Source organism: Haplochromis burtoni, unplaced genomic scaffold (genome assembly GCF_018398535.1).
Source record: "Haplochromis burtoni strain Fernald_Lab_line unplaced genomic scaffold, NCSU_Asbu1 Contig_11, whole genome shotgun sequence".
Taxonomy (NCBI): Eukaryota; Metazoa; Chordata; class Actinopteri; order Cichliformes; family Cichlidae; genus Haplochromis; species Haplochromis burtoni.
The window spans coordinates 2,182,350-2,209,805 of record NW_024582372.1 but is presented as its reverse complement, the minus strand read 5'-3'; the positions used below and the strand labels follow the sequence as shown (position 1 = coordinate 2,209,805).

The window sequence follows — 27,456 nt, the reverse complement described above, 5'->3', positions numbered from 1 at the left end:
GAAAATGCTAAACTTTAGATTTCCTCCTGTTTTGTGCCTTTGACTTCATTGCAGTTCCAGTGGATGTCTTCTCTCCGAACTCTGAGTGGAGCGGCTTCTATGAGTACCTTGGGAAGAGACAGGCCACTGCCTTTACAGTTACTGGGTTCAATGATACCAGTGGTCGAGTCAACATCACATTACTGGAAGCCAGCGGCGTGTCCATCAGATTGTCAGGTAAAACAAGAAAGGAAGCACTCAAAGCAAAATTTATTATTCACATTCATAAATTTGCTTTGTGTTGTTAGAGAGGAGCTAGTGCTCTACTTTCAGACTGTGTGAAACACATTAATGCAGTTTTATACATAAAACAGAACCAAGAAACACTTGAGTCAGTTTGTTGCTTCAGTTAAACAAAGGCTGATGTAAGTATTACAAGTCATAAATTATATTTGAAATACACCGATGTGCAATAGTCTTGAGCCACCCCTTATTTCTTTTCATTTTGTTCCCAAGGAGCCCGGCCTTGTGTTTTTGTTTTGTTTTTTCTAAATGGTCTTTCACCGGACCATTTCCAGAAGAATGTTTATTTATTTATTTATTTATTTTAAAGTCACTTAGGATTGGCTGACTATTCATTCAAGCACAAAGGAGGCACCTTACTTAAGGGATAAACCACAGTTTTATATACACATAACAGAAACAAAAAGTCCATTTTAAATAGCATCTTTAGACACTTTGTTACTAGCAACCTGTTGCAAAAGCACATAATTTGTTCCCTTTTCTTTAGTTGAATCTGTGAAAAATAACAAAAAGTAACACAGTTCAACAGGCATAAAATAGTATTTTTGCAATAACAAAGTGATTCCCAAAGAGCTGCTGCCACAAATTTGGCAAATCTCAACATGGTGTGCAGCATGTCCTTAAAACAACAAGGAACCAGGACAAACAGAGCACAAAAGAAGAAAGTGAAGGACCAAATAATTTTGTCTACAGCAGATGAACATTATTTGAAAGTCATGTCCTTAAGGAATAGGAAAAAAAATAGAGCAAAACCCTGACACAGGACCAGAAAGATACATGCGGCCGTTCAGTGGATCAGAAATGGTTTCGTGGAAGTATGCCTGTCAAGAATCGACCATGCAGTAATGCCTGGAAAGCCACTGATTGGCAAGAGCTTAATTTTTCATCATAACAGTGATCCCACTCACACTTCCAATATAGTAAACGCATACTTGCATTAAAAAAACCCACAATGGAACACTGAGTCATGGATTGTCTTCCTCAAACCCCGGACCTATTGAAGCAGTGTGGGATCATCTTTACAGAGAATGGAACAAAAGGCAGCCAACATCCAAAGAAGACCTTTGGAATGTCCTTTAAGAAACTTGGAGAACTATTCCTGGCTGTGTTGAAGAATAAAGGTGGTCATACCAAATAGTGATTATCACGCTCTTAAGTTTTTGTCTCCCTTTTTTGCCTGTTATTTCCAATTATGTTTACATTGGACCCATTTTCCCAGCAAAATATAAAGAAATACAGAGTGACAAAATCTCATCAAATATAGAAAAAAGTTTTAAAAAATTACTTGATTTTATACGATGTGAAGGTCTGAACTTTCTCATAGCACTGACTTTGTTGTCAGTGAGGTAAGATTTGCATATATTAAATGTAGTGTAAATATCACAGAAGCAGCGCTGCTATAGGTGCAAATACACAGCAGGTTATTAAAGATCTGATTTTCTTTGCACAATATTAGCAAAGCATCATTGCTATCTATGTTAAATCTGGCACGTTCCTTTATATTGCACATTTTTCTAAACACTATTCTGTTTAATTTATATGAACCGTAGATTTATGTGTTAAAAAAATTACTAGTTGGTAAAAAATGGAATTTAACTGTCAGCCAGTCGAGTATCTTCATCTTAGATTTCTGATGTCTCACTTAAATGGACTTGTCATATTAAACAGCAGCAGTTTTGTGTTGTGTAGTTAACCAAGTAGAGATGTGTAGTTGAAGGGTAAATGTCACTTTTTCCTTTCGTAATGTGTCATGTGCCTGGTGAAGAAAATAGAGTATGATCATTAAACAGTGTCAAAGTGTCTTCTTCTTCCTGTTTGCTTATCAACTTTTCTGTCAGTCTTTTCACTTCTCAATTTCCAGTTGCACCTTTGCCTCTGTGTCTTTCTCTTTGCATTTCTAACCGCTTTGTAACGTTCCAACCGCTAACAAAAAAAACAAGGCGCTAGCCAAGCTATTTCTATATTTAACTGTTCTCTATCTCTATCCAGGTACCTACAAGGCAGAGGAAAACCAGCTGCTATTGAAGGTCTACCAGGTGAAAGGGCCAACAGAGCACTACTACAGCAAGTTTAAGAATGACAACTGGGCCATGGATGGATATGTAAGAAAACTTCCTCTTCTTTTCCTGTATCAAGCATTTTTTGCTTCTTGTCAAAGAGGTGCGTTGTGAGATGGATATATATAATATAATAATACAGATATAAAGATTTCGTTGTTCTGAATCCACCAAGTAAGCATCAGTCATCTAGAGTCAGGTACTGGCAACACATTTCTTTTTGTGGATATTCCGTATCATAGCAACCAAAGCTGCACTCTTAAGCACTCCCAGCTGGGCATTTTAAGAGGAGTGCCTGTACCACCCATTATAGCATATTTCAGAACAAATCCTTGCATTTATAATTGTGGAAACTGACTTTGTGCAATGCTTCACAAAATGATGGTGTCACTTTACTGCTCAGTAAACAGCTGCCTGTCTGTCATACAGGCAGGAATGAATCAGTCAGTGTGGGAGTGAATTTGGACACGGCTTGTTGTCACCATGAGATGCCCAGGCATGTGTATAACTCCAGAAGTTAATATCCTCAACACGATATTGTTCCAGCATGTAACTCTCCACAGGATCACAAATCTGGAGCTGAGTTATTCAATAATTATTCCACATTTTCTCCATGTATCCCAAATTTCTTTTTGACACGTAACGTTGTATACATTAGTTTCCAACTGCTTTGATTAAGAAAACCAGACAAATAATGAAAAAAAAGCCCACTTTTTCATTATGTGATGCAAATGTGAAGAAATATGCAACCTCAAAATTGATATTCAAAGCTGGGACTTTTTTGGTCTACATATTGTATCGCTGAGAAATTTGACAGACAGCTGGTCATGTTTGACATGTTGACAGAGAGGAGAAGTGAGAAACTGAGTAACTGTGTGTAGGAACTGTAAAAGATTGTTGTAGACACACATGAAGGAAAGAAGTGTCAGAAAGAATGAAGGAAGGAATGATGGACACACAGACAGACAGCTAATCTGGATGCAAATGAAAGAAAGTGATGACGTGGCTCGGTGAGATTCCGATTCCCGAAAAAGACTATCTTACAGTCAGAAGATGAAATTTTGATTGTTGCTCTCGGAATAAAGCAGTCCTCAAATTCTGAACTAGATGAACAGTGGAGCAAAGGGGGTTGATGGAGAGCGGAATATGGAGCACAGTGTAGAGGATGTGGTATTCATCCATCAACCCATTTTCAGGTTGCAGGAGGGCTTCGGCCTGTCTCACCTGTCAAAGAAGCACCCGGGACAGGTGCCACTCCATCACAGGGCTAACAAAGACACACACTCTCACATTCACACCTACAGCAAATTTAGAATTGCCAGTTAACCTACCGGCAACACTTCGGACTGCGGAAGGAAGCTGGAGTACATGGAGGAACTCTATGAATAAACAGGCTTCAGTTCAATTCAGTTTTGTCATGCCATTGTATTATAAGGTAAAAAACTTGCAGTAATAGAGAGAAAATCCCAAGAACCAAACAGCTCACTTTATGCTAGCAGCTGGCGAGAGTGGGAAGGAAAAACTCCCTTTGAACAGGAAGAAAGGGAGGGACAGCCATCTGCAGCAACCACTTTTTTTCAGGACATTGTGCTTATGTAACAAAATTGCATGAAGGGTTTACATCTAAATAAATGTTTTCAAGTCACCATTTTGGCAAGATTTATAGAGAAGAATTTTCACCACCAGATTCAAACCCATAAATTTCTTGCTGTGAGAAGATAGTGTTAAATACCGAACCATTATACTGTCAAGGGTAGTACATCAAAAGTATACCCAACATGAAACCGTTTATTGAATTTATTACATTAATGCAATTTATAAAAACAACACTTTGAATAATTGATCATGCAAATTGTGATCAATACTGTATATTACATTAACAGTATACTTCACAGTACTGTAAGTTCCTATTAAATTGTACTTCTGTTTTTCAGGTTACTGCTGAATCGGACCAGAAGACGTTTGTCTACCAGGGCCATATACACAGTAAAGATTTTGGCAAGTTCTATCTGACAAGACAAGGTGGGCATTTTTGTAATGTCACCATCAGTATTAACATTATGGAAGCACTAAAAGATTTAATATTAATGAGGTCTTTTTATCAGTTAAATCATATAAAATAAATGTTGCTTAAGCCTAAATGGACACAGGAGAGAAACTAACAATGCAGAAAGCTTCTTTTAACCATGCACAAGGAGGTGTTTGTGTGCAGGGGTTTATGCATGTGTTGGTTTATCTGTGTCTTTGTCCCTAGACCCTGTAACCATGCCGATGGACCCATCAAACCCTTACACAAACAGCAGCTCTGTGGCAGCAGCCATCTTAGTTCCTTTCTTTGCCCTTATCCTCTCCGGATTTGCCTTCTACCTCTACAAGCACAGGTAAGCTATATCATCAACATCAGTCCTTCAAGGAAAAACAGACGAGCAGCAGAGTAGAATACAAAGCAGGTGTTCTGGCTTTTCTTCAATCTCCATACTTCTCATTCTAAATGGGCTGACACCAAAACTTAACCATGCATCTTTTGAGACTCACAAAGTACAACCAGTCCTAAAAAGATTAATTATACATTTTTGAAAGCAATCCGTTTATGCGTTCTTTGTTCCTAATTGAGTTGAGAAGGTGGCAGTTTGATACATTTTAGCACAGACAGGTTTACAGACATTTGAAAAATGTAATTATAGCTTTTAAACTCTAAGCCCACGTGGGTTAAATCTGATTGACCTCAGATATTAATTATTGTTCCTAGAAAGTTCAGGCTTACAGTGATTTAAGATGCCAGATAATTCAGGACTATACTGAGGGTAAAATGTCATCTCGATGTTTTCTGTTTAAGACTTGTGTGAGGTTTTACAGTTTGAGGACATTGCCGTAATCAGTCAAAGTTTTACAAAGTCATCTTTTGCAGCTAGACTATGGACGCTAACACACATTAATCTGTTGGCTTGTCATTTATGGTAGCTCTGTGCTACAGCTTTTAGTATGCAATGAGCCTTGTAGAGTCTATTTAGACCTATTTTAGCTTGCACAATAGTTGCATGTATTTTGCTATGCTTTAGTTAACATTGGGTGAAGGCTTGTATGCCAACGGATGTGCACAGGGTCATGCAGATTTGCACAGACAAACAGCACATTTTGCATAATATGCACTCATTAGTCTTCTAGCCTAGTGACTCTATCATTGCATCATATTTGTTATACAACCTGATTGCCAGTTAGCAATGTGCAATGCTGGTTGATGTATATTAAAGCTGATGGTTGTATGCAGGACATTGTCTGCTGACACAGATGACAATGAGAGACCAAAAGATACCTGGGGGCCTGGCGGCAGGTAAGACTGGCACCTGTCATCCATCTGGTTCAAACAACAACCAGACCTCCGCCCGCCGCCACATCCTCCGTCAAACTTCTCATCTATTATTTTTAGTTTTCAGACTTTTCTTTGTGCTGTTTAGTAAGGCTGCACAGTTACCCCAAAATGTTGCTCTGAAGTGAGGGAAATAAATTGAAAACGAAATCAATTAGAACCAAAATAAGTTTCACTTCAGAAGTTATTGGAATAACAGGACTCTTCTTATTCACTATAGGTGATTTTGGGGGAGCCTTTATTTTCTCCCTTCCAAAAAAACAAAGAAATGTTTTTTTTAAAATAGTGCAGCCCTACTTTGTTAAAACAGCAGTCATTTAAAGTTTGTAAAAAAGGGCATTTTATTTTGTCTTTGATCTCATTGTCATCCTTCTGTCAGCATCATGTCATCAAGAAGAAGTGCAGTATATGACCTGATAGAAATGGGTCGATCAAAGCACGTGAAATGTTTGCTTTTTAAAATTGCTTGTCTTTTATTACCTATAATGGAAAAAAAATCCTCACTAAAACAGTAGCAGGATGGAAAAGTTAGCGTGGCGAGCCTATCATCATGCCTAGCCGACATAATGGCAAGCCAACAGAAGATAATGGGAATGTACAGGGAATGTACGGTAGTAGCTTATACTACTAGCTTATGCACTAAAACTAAGGTGTGAGTGGGTGACACTAGAGTTTTCTTGCTCTGGCCCATATGTCTGCACAGTATCTATAATACTGTCAAAGCAATTATGGTTGCCATTTTTCATTCTACCAATAAAATTAAACTATTGCACCTACAGCCATGACCAGTGCAGCAATTTAAGCTACTGCCACGCAGGGAGGTCTGCAGTGTGTGTTACTGTGTGCAGTTTTGTAAAGTAATGGGTTGAGCATGTAGGGTAGGCTTAGTGGTTCCCCAGGGTTGGATTTCTACCCGTGCGCACACACACGTACATACACTCTTAATGAGGTCAGAGTCAAACAGCGTTTTTGCTGCAGTGCTCCTCCCTGCTAATAGTTCCACAGGGTCTGGGAGTAAGTGATTACATCTAACTGGATTATAGGACCTGATTATCCAAAAATTTAATCGGCGACAAACAGTCAAATTAGAGGGAGGTTGTCATATAGTATATCCGTTTGAACCCCTGCAGTAACTTTCTTAAAAAAAAAAAAAAAATCAAGCAGGCTGAGTAATAATAAATTTGCATATTTTTGAACCGGTGCTATTGGATGATGGCAGTTTGCATGCTGATATGCTCATATAAGAGCAGTGGATGGGCACTGGGCGGCCAAACTACTCAAACCAGAGTGTTATGGTACATGCTCTCATTCCTGCCGTAAATTTTCACTGCAATTTGTAGATTTTTACTAGAAAATTCCTATTACAAAGTTTGCTCCTTTAACCTTAAGGGTAAAGTTTCAGACCAACATGCATAACAAGCCAGCTGACATGACAGAGAGGAGTCATTTCTTTTTTCTTTTAAATTTCATTTTACAGCTATATTTGGCAAAAATAAATATGGTAAATAAAAAGTTAATTCTTAACCATTACACTTAGATGACTTTCTCTTAAGTAGTGAAACTCGGCCATTCTGCTGTCCATTAATTGTTTTCTTTTTGGGGTTTTTTGAAGTTAAAATCCGCAATAGGGCATAAAACTGAATTAATAGAGCAATAGTCTTTTTTTTAACAGCTAACTTTTCGCTCCCAAGAAAAGCTAAGCGTTCTCACCTTGACTTCAGAGAAGAGCTGCTACTTTGCACAAAGTGTTTCTTTCAAAATTCAAATATAAAATGCATTCAGAAACATACCACAGACACTTAAATAGCGCGCTAGTCCGTGAAAGGAGCATTGTGGATCTTTGTCCGATCCTTGGCTGGTCCCCCGCTGGTATGTGGCCATAATGAGATCCCCTGCGAGCAATGTAGTCAGTGCAGCCACAAGTGGTAACGCCCTTAAGTAGTATGTAGGGAAAAAAAATTATATCTCATGTTTCCACCAGGGGGAGCAGCCATAATGGAACATAATTTATTTACTTCCTGCTATATTCATGCATTTTAAATTTGCTCAGGGCTTCTATGTACCTTTCTGTAAAACATCAATGTATATATTTGTTTTCAACAAATATAAGGGTTTGTTCAGGTTGAGCCAGAAGACAAACAGTGACAGAGTTGTTGCTGATGAATGTTTCTGAACATAAATGCTAAAAATGTGTTTTTTTTTAATAGAATTGCAAATATTTGCATATAAAAACTAAAATCTAAGCTTAAATGTGAGATAAATATTAACGAGTGCTTTCAGAGAATATTTTAAATGTGTGTTCAAAAGGGCAAGTGACAGAGAGCACTCCCGTTGTGTACCAGTTTGTGTACAGTATGAAATCCAGCACAAGCAGAGCCACCTGATTCTCTAGCATTTTTGGCTCTGGTTCAATTCACTACTACTACTACTACTCACTGTAGTGTATCAGTCACTAAACCTTGAGGCTCAATAACTGATGGCTGGTTTGATTGTTTTTTGTTCTAAATGTTGGACAGTCTGTGTGCAAAAACGTTTTCTTAGGTAAACAGTTTCACAGGCCTGTGTAAATTCTTCCTGGATTGAAAATATGACTGTTGTGCTGTTTTACTGCATAGTTTACTTTCCCATTTGTGTTTCAGTTCCTGTCCACTTTCGGTTGTAGTGTATTTTTTGTTCCTGACCATTTAATAAAGTTTAAAAAAGTAGCTCTGTGTAACTCATGCAATGGCATTTTTCTTTTCTCTTTTAGGACACGTCCAAAGGTCCAGTTCAATGGCTATGTTGGCCACGAGAGCTCCAATGGTCAGGCATCATTTGAAAATCCAATGTATGACACCAACATGAAACCCACTGAGGCTAAGGCAGTTCGATTTGATACCACACTCAATACCGTCTGCACTGTGGTATAGTCCAGCTATCATGCCACTGCCCATACAGTGGTTCAGTCCAGCATCCATTGCTGTAGTCTGCAGTGTGGTTTAACCAAACAAAAACAAAAGGACTAACTTAGGATTTGGACTCGTCACCATGAGCAGTCGCTGTGTAGCAAGCTGGTCCTCGTACAGCATCATCTGCACAGTGATGCAGCTCTACTCCACTTCCTACCTGAACAAGGATAATACCCCCCTGTAGTCTGAAAGAGGAAAAAGGGAGAAATCAGTTGGAACCTATAAGCATGGGAGGAGACAATGACGTCATCAAGTAACACAATGTCTGTCGTTCAGGAGATCCAATGCTGTAATTCAGACATTAGGGAAAAACACAGATTTAGGATACAATTAATTAAATTCCCTGAAAGAACATGTTTTTCCAGTTTTGGCTGACGTGCTTTTTCGCAACCTTCTTATAGAAAGAGTTTTATATGGCCAGTGTCATATGGGCCTTTGAAATCCCCTCTACAATTAAACTTGTTCATGCTGATCTAGCCCGGTGCCCCTTACGAACTCCCCTGCTGCAGGCCAGGAATGGGTTTGACTCATTTGAAGTTCAGACCTCAGGGGAAACTCATCCACCCTCCAGACATTAGATGGTTCATATATGTAGATATACCTCTTTCTGGATTTCCTTTATATGGGACTTGACAGGACTATACCCTGAGATGTAATGACACTTTAACAGAGTCTATTCAAAAAATAACAGTGATTGCACAGACTGCTGTAAGACCGACAAAACATACTGACATAATAACACTCTCATTCAGTCCTGGACACTGGAATGAAATTAGTGTTAATTGTGATGGACGAGTGCTAATCAAGCCAGGGTCAAGTAGAAGCTGCAGTGAAGTTTTGACGATGTTTTAGCCTATTTGGAGATCTGAACGAGTTGGGTTCAATATAGCAGGACAATCACAGAGTTAGTAAAGTTTAGTTGTCAGTTAATTATGGGTTTCTGTAATTGTCTTTACCTTATTTCGCCTTTTCTAATAATGTCTACACACAGTAGATAGCAACTTATTAGGCTAAAACATACCAAATCAGGCTTGTGCAAACAAAGTTCAGTATCAGAACCTGTGGACTTATTTTAGATGTCAATTGAACATTTTCAAATATGATTATATAAAGGTACAAAATACATGCAGTCAACTTAATACAATATTCCACAGTAGCATTAGGCAAGCTGAGATAAACCAGAAAACCAGACATTTGAGTTGCCCGGTTGGTGTACGCAGTGGACTGGTTTCCAGAGGCCTGTCTAATACAATCAAGGAGTCAGACAACTGATTCTCGTTCTTAAACTAGCCAGGATTCTGTGCTTGGTGGCTGAACAAGTGGAAGCCTGGAGGCAATAAGCTGTCAGGATCGTCGACTGCTGCAATCAGCTGTAGCCAAATCCAGGAAATGAATTGTCTTCTCATAGCTCTGATCGGGACTATCAGTCAGGAAATGACTGATTTTATATACTCTCCAGCCACAAAATCAGAAATAGATGAACTGATTGACAGATTCTTTGACTGACAGACGCAAACAAAAGGACAGATAGACACCTCTGTCAGTCGTGCTGGAAGGAGGACATGTTGCTGTGGAAGCAGAGGCAAATAGCCTCTTATTGTCTCTTCTGGCATTTTTCTTCAGTGAAGATATTGATGAACAGACTCGTATGTTCAAAACCCCAGTGGCCCCATGGGACTTCCCAAACCACTGCTGCCGGGGACCCCAAAATATAAACTTTATATAAACCGCACAAATTTTGCACTAGTGTGTTTTTCTGACTGGGTTATGAAAAAAAATGAATAATTTTTGGGTCTGAAATGGGTTTGGAAAATGAGTAATTAAAAAATAGCATTTTATTCAAAAACTTCTATCTTTAAAAAGATGACAAAAATGATTAAATACAGGGTTACAGAGTGTTTGTATATACACATTTATATTTCACACTCCCTGTAAGCAGAAGGTGTGACCACATGCTATACTGTTGTTTATTTTGTTGCCATGACAACACGCTAGCCAACCAGAAAGTTGAGAATAGTTTACCTGTAGACCTCCAAGCAGGAAAGGAAATGTTGTCCTGCCATTTAGAAACGTTGCTGTTTCTGAAAGCTCATACTGAAAATTGTTAGTAATATCTAACACTTTAAATACAATCTTTCAAAACGATTTTATAATGTGCAGTTTGGTCCCAGTGAAACATTGGTGCCACGTTACTGATATGGAATGCACATGGCCCAAGACCAGAAGGCTCTGTAGCAGGAGAGCATCACCGGTAGTCATTTTACCAATAATCAGTGATATTGGGGAGGCGTTTGTGCAGAACTCAAAGGAGACCAGAAGGCAATACCCACCCCAGTCACTGCCTCTTTATCCTGCTGCCATCTGGCCAGTGATACAGAAGTATTCAGTGCTACATCACCAGACTTCGAAGCAGTTTCTATCTTCAGACTCCCCATTCAGGGAGAAAAACTACTTATTTAAACTATCAAATCTGTCAGTTTTTTATAATGTGAGAATGTGAGGACTACATGTACAATTTTGTACGTGAACTTTGTGTTGCTCGAATATTTACAGTGTTAGATATATAGTATATCGAATTCAGAGGATTCTACTGCTACAGTTGTAGCCGTTGATTGTGTGAGCTTTCAGGAATAACAAGTGACTGTTTCTGTAACGCTCTTTAAAAACGCTCTTTCGACACACATTGTCATGCATTGTTTCGACACATCAAATATCTGATGCACATTATCTTGTTTGAACACACCTTTTTAAAGAGCGCACAACCTATTTGCGTTGAGAATTGGTAATTTACCACACAGGACAAAAAGATACAGCATGAAGACAACATGCACAATTATTGTTGTCGATAGTTATCGTCCCCTGAGCCCCTCCATTGTTTGAGAAATACCTCGTGTGCAGAGAGTAAGTTGCGTCCTGCTTATCAATGCTGGAACCTCACTGCAACAAATACACAAGCTTAGTGAGTGCGACCCCAGTCGGCTTAATTTCCTGCTATTTTGAATCAAAACGCTGTTCTAGCATCAATCGGTTTTCAGGATTCAAAAAAGATCCGGTAGTTTCAAGTCGCTTACCAAGCTTGTTATTTCTCGCAGTGTCCTCTCAAAATATTTTTATTTTTCGAAAGATGCTGCACTTGGTTTAAATCACAGATGTTAACTGCTTTTATCGTCTGTCGTTGTCTTTAGGTCTGTTTCCTGTTCCACACTCCATGCACAACATTGAGTCATTGTTTTTATACGTCAAGAATTTGCTTTAACCTTACGCAATTTTTTTTTTAATTGTCCAAAATTTCATTTTATTTATGTTTCCCATGTCCATGGTATGTATGTGTTCATCTACACCTATTCATTCATTCACACAGTATGAAATGGTGAGTAGATAATGATAATAATACCCTAAAAACCATGTTATAGTGAGTCTGGCAAAGGTTAATTTAACTCAAATGTGTAGATTTTCACTATAACCTAAATACAGGGATTTAAAAAAGCATTCAGCATGAGGAGGTTGTCACAGCCACCTGTTATGAGATAAGGAAGAATAAATTAACAGCAAATGGGGAGGAAGGGGGGGGTGTTTAGATTTTCAGCTCCGGTAATTGAATGTGTCTGTACACACAACCCTAAATGCTGGAAAAGTGAGCTGGAACAATAATCATTACGTATGGAGGAATTATACCTCATTGTCGGCCTGTCATTTATAGCTTCGGTATCAGGGTCATGGTCAGACAGCCAAAAATAGCACCAATGCGATGCAGACAAAATAAAAATACACAGACGAGTGTAGTGGCTAAAGTAATAGCAATAACCACAAGTCAGAAGATGCATATCTAAAGTCTCTTCACAGGAATAAACAAGACTTCTGTAAACAAAAATAGAGCATCTGTTCACACCTCGTGAGCCTACACTCTCTTTTTTTACTGTTAGAGTGCACCCCGTGACTCTGTTTTAATTGATTTAATTAATTCAGTTGAGAGTTCCTATGGAGTCAAGAGTGCATAATAGAGCCTGAGAATTAGCAGCTCCAAGGTTTCCACCGGCATAATAAAAGGTCTCGTTTTTAACAATTAATGGCAGAGATTTGATCTCCTTGTGTGCCCGAAAGAGAAAATTCAGACTCTGCGTTGTCTCTATTCTGGTGTTTTGGTCACAGCGGAACCTTACTGTCCCCACAGAAGTTCAGCCAAACACAAACTGCACATATCAAAACTGCAGCAGGATTCTCAAGTTATAATGTTTCTGGGGCCTCACATGCGTGTCTGACCTCTGCTGACCCTTCAAGGTTTCTCCAACAGTCAGCTTCATAGTTACAGATGCCATCATCAGCTGTTTCTTTCAGTAAGTGTTTTCACTCCTTGCATTCATACACTGAGAGTAAGCGTATATTCACACAAAGATAAATTTACATTAGCAATGTCACAGTAGTGGTGCAGACAGTGTTGAAGTACTATTTTACAGCCAAGCACAATAAATATTTTAAAAATAGCCTGTATTTGTATAGCGCTTTTCTAGTCCCTAAGGACCCCAAAGCGCTTTACACAACCTGTCATCCACCCATTCATTCACACACTGGTGATGGCAAGCTACATTGTAGCCACAGCCACCCTGGAGTGCACTGACAGAGGCAAGGCTGCCGGCACTGGCGCCACCGGGCCCTCTGACCACCACCAGTAGGCAACGGGTGAAGTGTCTTGCCCAAGGACACAATGACCGAGACTGTCCAAGCCGGGGCTCGAACCGGCAACCTTCCAATTACAAGGCGAACTCCCAACTCTTCAGCCACGATCGCCCCTTATAAAAGCATCTATTTCAATAAAAAGTCCTCAACATTGTGGTAAAAATAGGTTCTGTAGAAAGTGAAGAAGAGAGATCTGGAGATAAAAAGACACCTCCCATGATTCTCTTTAAAAAAAATAACTCATAATCTTAACTACATTATTGGTTAAGAGCATACATGACAACAATGCTTATCTACATGGTAATATTTATAAGCCATGTGCAGTGATTTACTGTATCAGAAACTGATAGAGCCAAACCTTACAACAATCCTTGTCTGGTATAGCTAAGACTAATTTTCTCCCCAGTGCCCTGCCAAAGGAAGGCACTGGGGAGAAAAGCAGCCTTAGCTGTGCACATGGCAGCTTACAGTGACTTTAAAAACGGATTAACAGCAGTGCTACTATTCTCTATCACTCAACCTTTTTAAAATGAGCAAAAAGAAATTCAGCTGAACGTGACAGAGAAGTGCCACAAGATGCCTTGAAAATCTGGACGATGTCCTCTTCACTTGAGGCCTTTTTTTTCTTTCTTTTTTTTTTTAGCAGAATTAGTCAGGACGTTTTAAAGTTTGTCCTTAATTTGGCAGCAGTCTTCGCTGTTTAAAGCAGCGGCAGCTGGCCGCAAGATTTAAGAAAGGAACTACAGACTACATTTTAAAATGCCAAGGTTATTTTTACTTCTTCAGTTAGGACTTCTCGCAGCTTGGGGAGAGGTTTGATTTGTCCGTCACTTTTTCTAGAGCGGTATTGTCGGCAGTCCTTGATGAAACAAGGGACTCAAAGCCACAATGAGCTTTGGGAGGAGGGAAAAAAATCACTGCTGGAAATTCATTGCCAGATGGAAATCTGACCTTGTTGTGTATCTCTTTTCTCAAACAATATTAGTCTTACTTACACACATATAGTCTAAATATCTGGCTTGTTTTTGTTTCACTTTTTATGCTAATCAAACTAAATATTAAGTATAGTTTATATTTGTTTTGCATCTTTTTCTCAACAGTTTGGTGAGGACAAACTTCTCATGCTGTGTGCTGATGTTAGAGCTAAAATCTACTACCTGCTCTGGATTGAATATTACATTATTTCCACTATTTAACCAAAAGGATAATTATGGCATTGCCAGCTCATGGCTGTGTGAGCCTCACATATGCTATCTTTACACGTTACACAAAAAAGATGCATTCTCAGCAACACATATTAACATAAAGCATTGCTGTTGCTCATAAATACTGAAATATAGAGTTTATTTTTTCTTCTCCCGAAAGGCAGGAATAAGCCGAGAATCGGCAGGTCCTTAAAAGGAAGTTGCATTCATTGTAAATGTTTTTATTTTATGCCTCATAATATCTACATTTTCATCTCTGTCGTCTCACCATCATCATGTGCTGCTGAACTTGAAGTAGGTGCAAAAGAAAAAAAAACATTTTTGTACAGAAATCTATTTTTTATGAAGAATTTGTAAAAAAAGAAAAGAAGAAACAAATTATTAAACATGCTGTACTTTTTATGATTAATGAAGTAGGTACAAAAAAATCTTGTTCATTACAGTCAATGTTTTTACTGTTACACACCATGTAAAAAAAATCTATGGTTCAAACTGAGTTTAAAAGATGAAAAATATAAAAATGTCAGATCTCGTTTGTCCATCATGGCTGCTTTTACACAGGAACAGAAACCCGGTGTTGATTGTACTTGTGCTGAAGGGACGCGTATGATGAGAGTCACACCTTCAGACAATGTTACTGACTGTGTAAAACACTTTTGCAGCTTATGTCGTTCTTCTGAACATTAAAGCTTTGAAAGCATTCACAGAGATATGGTACACGATGCAGTGACACATTCAATAGTTTTGTATGGCTTCTTATGTGGCAGCTGTCCTAAAAATTGGTGACTCTTCTCATTAAAATATTGTTTACACTTTTAAAAAAAATGGATCTCAGACACGTGAACACACTAAACAAACACCAGATGTTACGTGTCATAATATTATTAAGGGTAGGTACCGGTGGTTTGAAATGAAGCTTCGTAAAAGACAGTGTTCTTGTGTAACAGCAGCCCTGTGCGACTGTGTGGGATGACATTCACAGGCACAAAAAGATTCTGGATTTTGGACTTGACCCCTTTACAGACTAAAATCTGACCTCATTTCTGTCTAAATGAGAAGAGATTTGGTACTCCTTGCTTAAACACTGGTTTTAGAGTGGAACGTGAACATGTTGCAAATTTAGGCGCTAGCTTCATTATCAAATTGACAACAGTTTTTGGAGGTTCCTGGAATATACATGTACCTTAAAAATGGAATTTTCTATCCTCCTTGGAGATCATGAAGGAGAAACACAATGGGATGTTATGAAGGTTTAAATAACAGTAAGTGAATGCAGCCTCACAACCTGCTAAAGAGACATACAGTTTATCTATCAGCTATTTTGATGACATTATTTGAGAATAAAGTTTTGATACAATAACTCACGTTGTGCTTCAGTGTTTTCTTGAACCTCTGCATGAAGTCTGGATGCAGTTTCCTGCTGCTGCGCCAGCTTTCCAGCACAGTACATGTTAAGGTGTGTTTTCTTGATGGATACGTAGACAAATGCACGGAGACGTTAGCTCGTCACACTGGACTAATTGCTTCTTGAAAAATTTGAAAGCATTCAGCTAATTTTGTACACGTTATTTGAGCGGGACTCAACAGATTGTTGCCAGGTGCATCATGTCTGCTTTAACTATAGCAAAAAAATATGTGCCTAGAATTTGATTAGACTGCTCTTATGGCAAATTGCTCTGATTGGACATAGTTTTAAAAAGGCACATTCCTGTGTATTGTTTCATGTCAAGACTAAAACCAAGCTACCAAGTCCAAGTAACTCTCTGTAGACCTGTGAAATAAAATTGCAGTGAGACACAGACCCAGGCTGGGGTATAAAACAATTTCTCAAGCTTGGAGTGTTCCCAGGAGTACAGTGGCCTCAATAATGGTCTAATGGAAGGAGTTTGAAATCTGAGCAAAAAAGGCTTCAACTGGGGACATGACCAAGAACCCTTTGGTCAGTCTGAACCCCCCTGCAGTGACAGGGTTGATGACTATCTTGGTAGTACCACATCTAATGCAGATTTCCTCTAATAATAATCATATTGCTATAGCAAATTTTAAACCATACAGACGAGAGTGTTTTACGGTTGTGTGAAAAAAACATTAGAGAAGTGTACATATAAAAATATGAAGCACTACAGTCAAAAATAAAGGGTGAAAGTTTATAGCTAATCTTAAAAAATGATTTTTCAGCAGTAATTAAAAGAAAAAAAAACACTGATTGGCTGAGGAAGGCTGTTCTAATGGTCAGGTGCTACAACCACAAAGGACCGGTTGCCTTTGGTTTTAAAATAAGATTGTGGGGCGGTTGAAAGATTACGATCAGATGATTGAAGAGGCCGACTGCTTAAAAAAAGTCTCAACAAGAGCCTTTTTTTAGTGAAATTTGAATTCACTGGAAGCCAGTGAAGTATAGCAAAAAATCTGATGTTTAAGTGCTGAGTAGTTTGTTCTTTTTTGTTTCGTTTTGGGAGTGGGGGACCTGTCCTGTCGTGCAGTGTAGCAATTTTAACAAATGGAGCATTATGGCATTTGCTGTAATTGTCTACTTGAGTCACCTAGTCATATTTTATTAGAGCCTTAATATTTTTTATTTTGGATTATTACAACCATAGCAGATAAGACTGAGGGATGGAAAGGGGGGAAAAGTCTGTGCTAGTGATCGCTTGCGACACAGAAATGTCAGCATAACACAGTGGGCCCAAAACTCCGTCTGCTTCAGGTCCCAAAGTCAAACGAACACTGCAGCATCACTGAGAGTTAAAAACTTTCTAAATTTTTTCATCTTTAATAAAATGATCTGCGTTGCTGCTTTACCATGTGTAACAATTAAGTTTAACATCCAGGCATACATGAAAACAGAATTTATTAAATTAAACAGAGTTAGAAGTTAGCAGAAAGTTAGCAGATATTTAGCTCGCTGTTTTCGCTAGTTACCTAAACATGCTATGTCATGTTCTGACTGAGAGATTTCTGGAAAAAAAATAAAATGTACAGCTCTGCTATGACTTCCAACATGAATGTAGAGAGAAAACTACACAATAGTGATGTTTGTAGGATTACTGAAGTTGGGCTAGATGGTATATAATGCTGTGCTAGTGATCGCTAGCGACACCGCTATGTTAGCATACCAAAGCATAACACAGTAAACCTGGAGAATGAACGCTAATCTTTTTCCACTTGATAAAAGTTCCCAATGGTTTGTTTTTTTGGGGGGGTTTTTTGGACAGATGGATGGATCGGAATCGGATCAATCGGATGGAAAATTGCTGTAAACGGACCAAACTTCAGTAGGGGAGAACAACTGAGATAATCCAGCCACAATATGAGGTTAATCATTAATGTAAGATAAGATAACCTTTATTACTCTCACACGTGGGAAATTTGTTACAGCAGAAAGTTGGACAGTGCAAAGTTACATAGCAAAAATTAGAAAAACACTGGAATAACATATACTGTTGTTCCAGTGTTAGAGCACCTACCAGATAATTCAACAGTATATGTTTAATTGTACGGAAGTGGAGGAAGCAAGAGGAATGAGTTGAGTAAAGTTTGACTTATCTGACTGTTTTGTTTTGTTTAATGCACTTTATAATGCAGTGCGCCTTATGTATGAACACAGACCCGTTTGTCGACAGTGCGCGTTAAGGCCCACAGTTATAATACTGTGGGCCTTATGGTCCCATAAATACGGTAGTAAAAGTTTCAAATTACTGGGTGATAGTAAATGTTTGATTTTCGCATCCTTTCTTAGATGAAAAACAGTGAGATTGTTGAAATGTGAGATTGAAGTTCAAATACTGATCAGATACTTGGCAAATGATTTGATATTGCTAGAGAAGGTATCAGGGCTGATCACAAGAACTTCAGTAGAGTAAAGCTGGTGTAAAGCCACAATATAACAGCACACAAAAGCCTGCCTGGAGTTTGACAATTTAATGAATTTAATGGACTCTTCAAGGACAAAAGAAAAGGAAAGAATATCAGTCCTGAAGAGGCACCATAAAACCAAAACAATACCAGAGTGGCTTTGGAACAAGTCTCCGACTGTCTTTCAGTGCCGCAGGCAAAACCCAAACTTAAAATCCACAGAAAGTCCATGCAAAGACCTGGAATTTGGAGTTGCTTCTTGATCGCCCGTAAGTGTGCAGATCCCATTGAGGCTGAAAACTGTAAATGCAAAAGGGGCCTCTGCGATAATAAATTATTGTCTCAATGATTATATATTGTATAAGATTCCCTTTCCTTCCATCTTTCCTTGTTTTCAAATATATTTGTGAAAATATTTGGGGGGGGGTGTTCCTTAACCTAAAGTCAGAAGGTAATGTTTTATTTTGTGCAAACAAGTCAATATTTTGTTTTTTATTATTATTTATTTTATTATTATTATTGGTATCTATCAGTTAGTTATTATTATACAGTCAGAATCCTGTGCAAATATGTCATTTTATTAAAGGTAATCTGAGTACGGATTTATAGTCAATGATAATCCATTAGAGAACCGTTTGTTTGCACTAGGAAAGTGTGTGTAAAGTGTGCAAATGTCAGCAACAGGTTATTAACTCCAGGGGCTGGAGTGGATTATCTTACTTATCTTGAGTGTTAGTTACTGATAAAGTTTGTTTCTGTCCCAGACTGTTTCTATGGCTACAGGTAGGTTAGAAACCTCTATGAAAGTGAATACATAATATACAAGTAATGAGGTTAATTCACTGACGGATGTGAAACTTGAGAAGAGAGCACAAGCACTCAGAAGCAACACGTGGATGGTTGAAACCACAGGGCGGGGCCATCAGTTGAAACAGCGGAAACTTTATTTAGAAAGCACATTGCAAAATGAAGCACCAAGCTGGTTTATTCAGGACTGATTAAAGAGTAGAATAAGAATAGAAATGAAAAAATAAAAACAAATAAGATACAATAAACAAAACAATCAAAAATAGCATATAATTAAGTGCATTTAAAAATATTACAAAGAAGACCAGATGGAGTAGGTAAATTCAAACTGTTGCTAATAAAATAATTCAAATAATGAATTCTTGCTTATTTACATGTTCATCCTCATTAAATAGTCATAGTGTATCACACTTTTGTTGTGTGGGCAAGTACTGTTAAAAACCATAGAAAGGTGCTTTACATCCAATTGGTGATTAGACATTTTCCACAGATGCTATAAATACCATATATTAATTTGTATTTAGTGCAAGAAATGCATAAAATACCACCCATTGCAGGAGGACTGGAGCCTATCTCGGGTGTTATTAAGCTAATGGTGGGGTGCAACCATAGAAAACAACCAGTCAATCTAACTGCCAAAGCAGAATAATCGATTAACCTAGGATGCAGGCACAAGGAGAACATGCAAACTCTGCACAGACTCAGCACACTCCTTGCTGCGAGTTGACAGTGCACCACTGTGCTGGCCATGCAAAATATGTCATGAACAACATTACTATCACTGCAGTATTTGGCATCCACTGATGGCTATTTCAATCAGTTGCCCAGTAGCACAAATAAAGCATTTGAATAAAATTTACCATGTTTTTTTTCTCACTTCTCAAGATCCCAGATGCAGAAACTTTCAAGCAATAATTAAGTAAACAAGTGTGTTTTAAAAAAACACCTTAACATTTTTACCTTGTCTTGACATTGAAAGAGTTTTGGGATGACCAAAACCTTATTTCAAGTCTCTGATGGTCTCTCAGTGCCCCAGGCAAAGCCTGGACTTAAACTCCACAGAAAATCTCTGCAAAGACCTTGAGTTTGCAGTTCACAGACACTTCTGTTCCAATCTGATCGTCCGGGTGAGCAGATCTTATTTAAGCTTCCTGAGAAGTCTGAAAACTATAACTTCAAACTGTAAACTTACAACTTACATCCATTTCAGTTCAGACTCAGATACATTATAGAGTTTGAAGACATTTCAAAGGTTAGTATCAACATTTCTGAATCCAAACAATTCTATTTTAAATAGACAAGGATTTTTTTCAACTTTTGGGCAGAAACATGTTTTGTGAGATTCTCCTCAGATATTCATCTTGCACATGAACATGTGTGAGATGGCCATTTCAGGTCGCTGTGAGCCCCACTTGTAACAGTCAAAATCGAATAAATTTTTCAGTGAAAGAATGCTGAGAATAATTTCTAGAAAAGAGATGACTGAGGAGGAAAAACCACCAGTATTCAGTATTCAGGTCACAATAACAGTGACCAAGTCTTCCGATGCCATCAACATTGATTGGGGGAGAATTAAGATGAGAATTAATGGGATGGAACTTGTGTAAATCAAACACAAATGTGATGAGAGCGTCCTATTCGCAAATGGTACTGTGCAGTTTCTGGACAAACTGTTGATGCAGTGTTGATTCCTGCCTTTTTTATATTGCAGATGTCTGGCACAGCAAGTTTATGTTTGGTCAAAACAGCAGACAGGTTGTCGAGAATCTTGTTGACATTTGTTTTATCGAAGGTTGTAGCCCGTGAGAGGCTGATAGCTTGAGGGCTTCATGAGGAAAGGGTAGGCTGCTAAAAAAAGCTGTAAACCTGTCAGCTTTAGCCATCCTATTCTCTGTCCAGGTTTCAGTTGTAGGCATTTGCTAAATCATAGGCAACATTCTGTATCTAAAATGAACGGCATATCTTGAATTAGCTGACTACAAAATAAAGCTATGTTTAAAACTACTCTCCTTAAGCCTCAACTAGTGTGTGAATGGGTGGATGACTGGATGTGTAAAGCGCTTTGGGGTCCTTAGGGACTAGTAAAGTGCTATACAAATACAGGCCATTTACCATTTACAGGCCATTTATACAAATCACCTGTTCTATCAGGTAGTTCCTCTGTTCTGTGGAGAGAAAGACATGATTGTGGGTCCAATATTGTACTCTGGGAAGTGATTTGGATCCCTGTCATGTCAGCCTCTGTCGAAGACTGTAGTAGGGAGGGGTGTGAGGAACTGTCAAGCTTCCCAGACTTCTAAAACTGGCAAAAATTCAAATTCCATATTTATTTTGAGTCATTTCTGGATGATCTATTTACCTGTGAACAGTCACAAATCTGAACTTCTACTTTGAATTACAGATCTACTCACTTTACTGAAGAAACTCCCACTTTTCAAGCAGCGACTGTTTGTAACTGTTTTATTTCAGTAACTGAATCTCAGAGACTCAGCTCTCTTGCCCAGCGACTAATAGCATGTAACTGAATATTAATCAATAAAACAGCATGTAGTATGTAGAACTTTAGATATTTTAGGGGTTAACATTTGATGAATGAAAGATGAAAGAGCTTGGTTCACCAGCGATGTTGTCATACATGTGAACTTGTATGATTGCCAGGTTGACGTATGGGTTATTTTGATTTTCAGCTTACAAAGCTGTGATTTGAATAACTGCTCTTTGGATTTATTGACAGTTGATCTTAGGATAAAAAGTACAAATTTTACTTTGGTTTGACTCGACAGAATTAGTTATTATTATTACGATTATTATACTTGTTATTTAAAACGTTGTTACTCATTTAAGCAAGAAACAAAGATATAATCTGACTGAGCATGTACAAGGGTGAGTGTAATCACTCTACCTAGTAACTGGAGAAATCTAAAGCTACCAGCTCCTCTAGTCAAGAGCAGTGGTGTGTAATATCGCAAATTTTACAGGTAAAGTAAATGCAAGACTGTTATTGCTACTATCAAGAATTTTAATCTATAAAGGTCATTTATATTGGGGAGAGTAACACATTTTAATGACCATCAAATCACTGTGATTTTTGTTTTCCACAATAATTAGTTCACACAACAAAATTCAGCCTTTTATGTAAACCAGGTTTTTGGAGGGTTGGAGTGTAAATGCACCTATCTCTACAGCAAAATGGACCAACTTCTGTTGTTTAAATGTGCTATAAGCTATAAATAAAATAGATCTGACAGTCAACACAGGAAGATTCAGACATTTTTCATGTCTAAACAAACTATTGATGCTGTCGGGCTGGTATCAATCTGATACCAATACCAGCATTGGTATTGATACTATGATATCCCCACACTTCCTGTCAAACGTCTCGGCCCTGAAGTTAAACCTCTCAGGAAAGCTAACGTATTGGCTAACGTTAGCCAGGTGTGCAACTCCAGTCACACTCCTAAGTCATTTGGCCTATTTCACCTGAGGTAAGTGGTACCATTGTCAAAAATCAATCTAGGACAATCCGGGGAGTTCAAATGACGTTCATGGCCTTCAAGTTGGAATTAATTTCCCATCTGTGAACTGTTGTAACTCTGAACACTAGCGCCTGATAGCAACAAGGCATGCTTCAGAAATGAGTGAAAGGCCTGAGAAGGGTCAGAGGTGACTGCCCACTTTGTTTTTCTCCACTTACACTCATGTTGAGTTTGCGGGTGACATCAGTCTCCACGTATCTGCTTTCATCTGCGCTTTTAACTTTCTGTTGCTAACCTTCATGATGTGTTATATGTTGAGTTATTTCCAGTGTTTGTCATTTTTACTCTGTGTTCCAGTGGTGCTTGACGCTGCTGTATAGGTAATATACAGATTTTAGGCTGAGTCGAGTTAATTGTATTGCCATCACAATGGGCCGCTAATGTGCCTGAGCTTCATCATTATGGGTGATCCTTGTTCATGCTTGAATGCAACTGGCTTATGGACGCATTAAGTTAAGGAGCATGCAATTATGATATCATCTGTCTAGATTATCATTTGTAGAACAAAAATGCATATTACTCTTAAGTCTGGGCTTCACACTTAACAGTCTTGAGCTATCATTAGTGTTTCTTTCCATGGTCTATCTAGCATATGTGGATAATCAGTATGTTTAATTTTGCCCTCAGTTGCTTAGCTCAGTAGTATGCATAGGATTGTTGTATACAGCAAGCAACATAATCCTTTCATCCTTTCATTGTCTTAACTGTAAATGAATATTTTTTTTCATAATCCACTACCCTGTGCAAGAAACCTCAGAAACCCCATCAGTTTTACAAATTTATGCTAGTCAGTTGTTTTCAGAAAGATACCTGCAAGGAGGTCACACTCAATCAACTGAACACAAGGGAGCTAATTATTACCAAGGAGTCTGGCTTTTATCCACCGGCTAAAACACAAATCAGTGACATGAAGACAATTACTTTGTGATAGGACCACCTCAAGCTACTAAATACTGTGGGAATTCAAAATCCTGATATTCTATAATAAAGCCTGCTATTGGCTTAAAAGCAATGTTGAGATATGAGATTAAAAATATGAAATGTACCATCCGACTGTTTTGATTAATTAATAAGAAGCTGTTATCAGTATAATTTTAAACATGACACCTTTGTCGGCACCCTTGGTATATTTATGGCATATTTTCCTTCCCCAATGCCATAAATACAGCTTGACAGTTTTTCCTACACCGTTGGAGAGGGAGAGAAAAAACCATTCAGACATATAAACTACATATTGTTTTCCTTTATGAAAACAATGGTGACATTTCAACAGAAACTGCAGATCATTTACCCTCAGGAATCATGGGATTGAATATTTTCTGTGCTTCGCTCTATTCTAATGGAAATTTAAGGTGTCTTTAGTACTATTTTATGTTAATTTAACATTCCAACAGTTATTTTCCATTACTATTTTAGACCCTACTGAACATGTGTGGACTTTGGGAGACAGGTGGTTGTTATGGTTGCTTTATTAAACTGATCTGATAACTTTAAATTAGTTTCCGTCTGTTGGAAGAGAGTGGAAGAGAGTGTCTGTAACACAGCTCACATTTCCACTCATTTCCCACATGCATGAGTTATGCACTCCGTCTCTAATGCACAAATGGCTCCACACACCCATGTGCTGTATGATTTTATTGCATTTCACCGGATCTGCATTACTTCTGGATTTTACCGTAGATAAACTGCCTCACGTTTCAGATGATGGTAATTTATCGTGATCTCTTTTGCTTAGAAAATGTGTTGCTTGACCTCATTTTTATGAAATCGTTATTATTAATATGCAAGCTGTCAACAATCGCATTGCAAAACAAAGATGTGAAATTTAAAAGGAGAATGGAGAGACTCACACAAACTTTATTAAAGTAACTCGGCTGATGTACGTGGCACAGAAGCTACTTCCTTTTTAAAAAAACAACAACTTTTTTATCTCTTGAAACCATCACTCATTTCCCTTTCACAATCTTCTAATCAACTCTTTCTTCTTCATATCTTAAGTATACACTATTCTTTACCGTCAACAACAGGCTTAACTTACTCAGTATTTAGTTAAAAGATGCACTGATTGGTTTCTGGCATATATTTTTGCAGTGTTCAAAACAACAGTTCCACTGTCAGTAGTTTCCACAGTAGTTAGGGTTGGTTTTTTTTGCCATCTCTACAAGGAAAATCTTCATTATAAAAATAAAATCTTTCAGTGCAAAATTAATGTGACACAAAAGAAAAACATCAGGGTAACCAGCAAACATCTTATTTTCTGATAGGCCCATAGAATAGCCTGATATTGTTCAGTATTGATACTCGTATTTTCCCAATATATCAGTGCAACAGGACAATTACAAAGAGAACATAGATGCTACCTATCAAGTATATTCTCAATTTTGTATTAGTAAATTCAGAAACTGATGGCTTATTAGTCCCTTATATACCTGATATCCAGTACCAGAGTAGTGTGCAGTTGTGTTCAGTTTGCCCCACTTTTGAAAAGGACCAATACTGTTAACAGTGATGACAAGTAAGAGAGGTCGTGCGTGTCAGTACGTAAACCTGTTTTCTCCATAGTAGCCAGCCTGCAAAGGTCATTCTGTAAATACTTCCAGCCCAACCATGTCATGGGGGTGTGTAGTCTCTGATAAAGCTGCATACTATTTCATAGTTTTATTGTTGTGTCTCTTAAAACTGTCATATTTAACGGTTACAAGTTTATAGTAATAATCAAAAAGCTGCTGCCTGCTGTAATGCTTGTATTTCTCTTGCTGTTAGTCACGATGTGCTTTTACAATGTAAATCTCTTTTATTTTAATTGGACTTGATTCTGCTCAGTTATCATCATAATGCAGAAATATACAATCTCAGTGACTAGATACCACAAATTGGGTTTGATTGTATATGGATAGGAAGGAATATAATGAATAAGATGAGGGGCTAATGTGTGTCAGGAATTATCATACTGTCTATCATCACTTCTTCCACACAGTAGAGAAATTGGACAGCAATTTAAAAAACTGAAAAACGCATTCCTTTTAAATCTATAATTTACACTTCACTATAGTGCATGATGTGACTCACACATGTTGCAGTTGCTAAATGCAACAAAAAGTCTAAAATACAGCAAAGCAATTAAAATGAATATGAAAAAGGAGAATAATGTAACAGTCATTTAATTTAAAATACTGCCCAAATCGAGCAGTGCTACCAATTTCTGGAGCCTCCATTATTATGATCAGTGTCACTCTGGCATGATCATGATCCATGAAGCTTTTATTTCCTCAGGTATATCTGTAATGTCATATAGTCTTGGGAGGCTTTAAGTGACTGTGAAAAACCGTAAACAAGAGTGAGAGAGTCTGTAACTCATTATCAGGAAGGGAGCTCCAGCATCTGTCCCTCGATAACATCACAGATTAGAGCCCTCGCTGCTCTGGGTTTAATCCTTGGCAGAGAGTTGTTGATTTAACAGGAGAACTTTATCACCACGTGGTTTGCTGTCACAGAATTTCATTATTATTGGTTTCAATGGAGAGTTTTAGTATCACATCTAAATGCTGTTTCAGGGGGCTTATCACACTGCCAAAAAATATATCTTGGGGAAACACTGAAATGCTATTATGTACTTATTGTATTGGCCAATCGCCTAAAATGGGAAATGGCAATGGATTTTGGCATCATTGCAGGGATTCAGGCATGATTATCATTTTGGCATCATTCACAGTTGGCAGTGCGAGTAAATCATTTTCCCTGTTTTGCTCTTCCTGTTTCTGTGTTTGTGTGTCTGAAAGACGGGGACTGGAAGAGTCAGGATTCCTGTCGGGCAAATGCCTCCTGAGTCTCCTCTCATCTTGTACTCTCCTGGTCTCTTCTGTCTTGCTCCTCTGTCTTTTCCTGCTTGTGTGCCTGCTCCTTTCTAGTCTGGTTTCTCTGTCAGATGGTCTGAACGAGGGTAGTGGATATTCAGCATGGCAGCAAATTAGGGGGACAGGCAGTGCAGTCACTCCCAGCCTTGACTTAAGAATAAATGACCTAAACAGCTGTGAACATGTGTATAGTGTGTGTGCATTTCCACTGGTGGAAAAATAATGGAAGGATATAGTAAAACACAAAAAGACTAGGTAGCATTGCTCTTATGCTTAATTAGCGCAGTGCCTGAGTGCTAACATGCTAATAATGATGCTCACACAGGACAGCTGAGGTCAGTAGAAATGTAATTAGTTTGACTGTATTTTGGTTTGGGTCATAAACCAATATTGACTGTGCCAAGTCAGCAGGCTCACCAAATGTATTGAAATGTATCCTGAATGGGGCTCTTTGGGTAGTTCTGCTGTTAAAATATTCCACATGGTGACAATAAAACAATCGTGAGGCGATTAGAAAAGTAATTAGGATTCATCCTGTGGGAACCATGCATTTCTGCATGGTTTAATCTGGCCATTTAAAATTGAAGTTATTACAGGGGGTCGCTGATTCAACATTGATGGTGCTCTGCATAAAAGCTAAAAGTAAGATTAGATAGTAGACGTAGTTAAAGTATGCATGTTAAAAGGTTAGTAGGGAAAAAAGGAAAGTGCGCAAATGCGTACACAAGCGTCTCAGCTAGCTGATCAGGGCATTTAAAGTTGGCAGCTCTAATAAGTAACTTTGGATTAGAGCTTTCTGTGTAAAATCAATTCCACCACCTTCAAGGTGTGTGTGTGTGTGTGTGTGTGTGTGTGTGTGTGTGTGTGTGTG

The 27,456-nt window shown here is 38.2% G+C and overlaps 1 protein-coding gene across 2 annotated transcripts in view; it reads left to right on the top strand.

Moving 5' to 3' along the window:
* Positions 1-13,210, top strand: part of LOC102314304 (CUB and sushi domain-containing protein 1) — a 451,203-nt gene extending 437,993 nt beyond the window's left edge. The window contains exons 70-75 of one of the 2 annotated variants that reach the window (XM_005915119.2): positions 55-216; positions 2,272-2,384; positions 4,274-4,361; positions 4,594-4,720; positions 5,608-5,670; positions 8,456-13,210. In XM_005915119.2, the coding sequence (XP_005915181.1) occupies positions 55-216; positions 2,272-2,384; positions 4,274-4,361; positions 4,594-4,720; positions 5,608-5,670; positions 8,456-8,615 (713 nt within the window). In that variant the 3' untranslated portion in view covers positions 8,616-13,210. The remainder of the gene's footprint in view (positions 1-54; positions 217-2,271; positions 2,385-4,273; positions 4,362-4,593; positions 4,721-5,607; positions 5,671-8,455) is intronic. The other variant, XM_005915120.2, reaches the window with a different exon arrangement.
* The last annotated feature ends 14,246 nt before the right edge of the window (positions 13,211-27,456 follow it).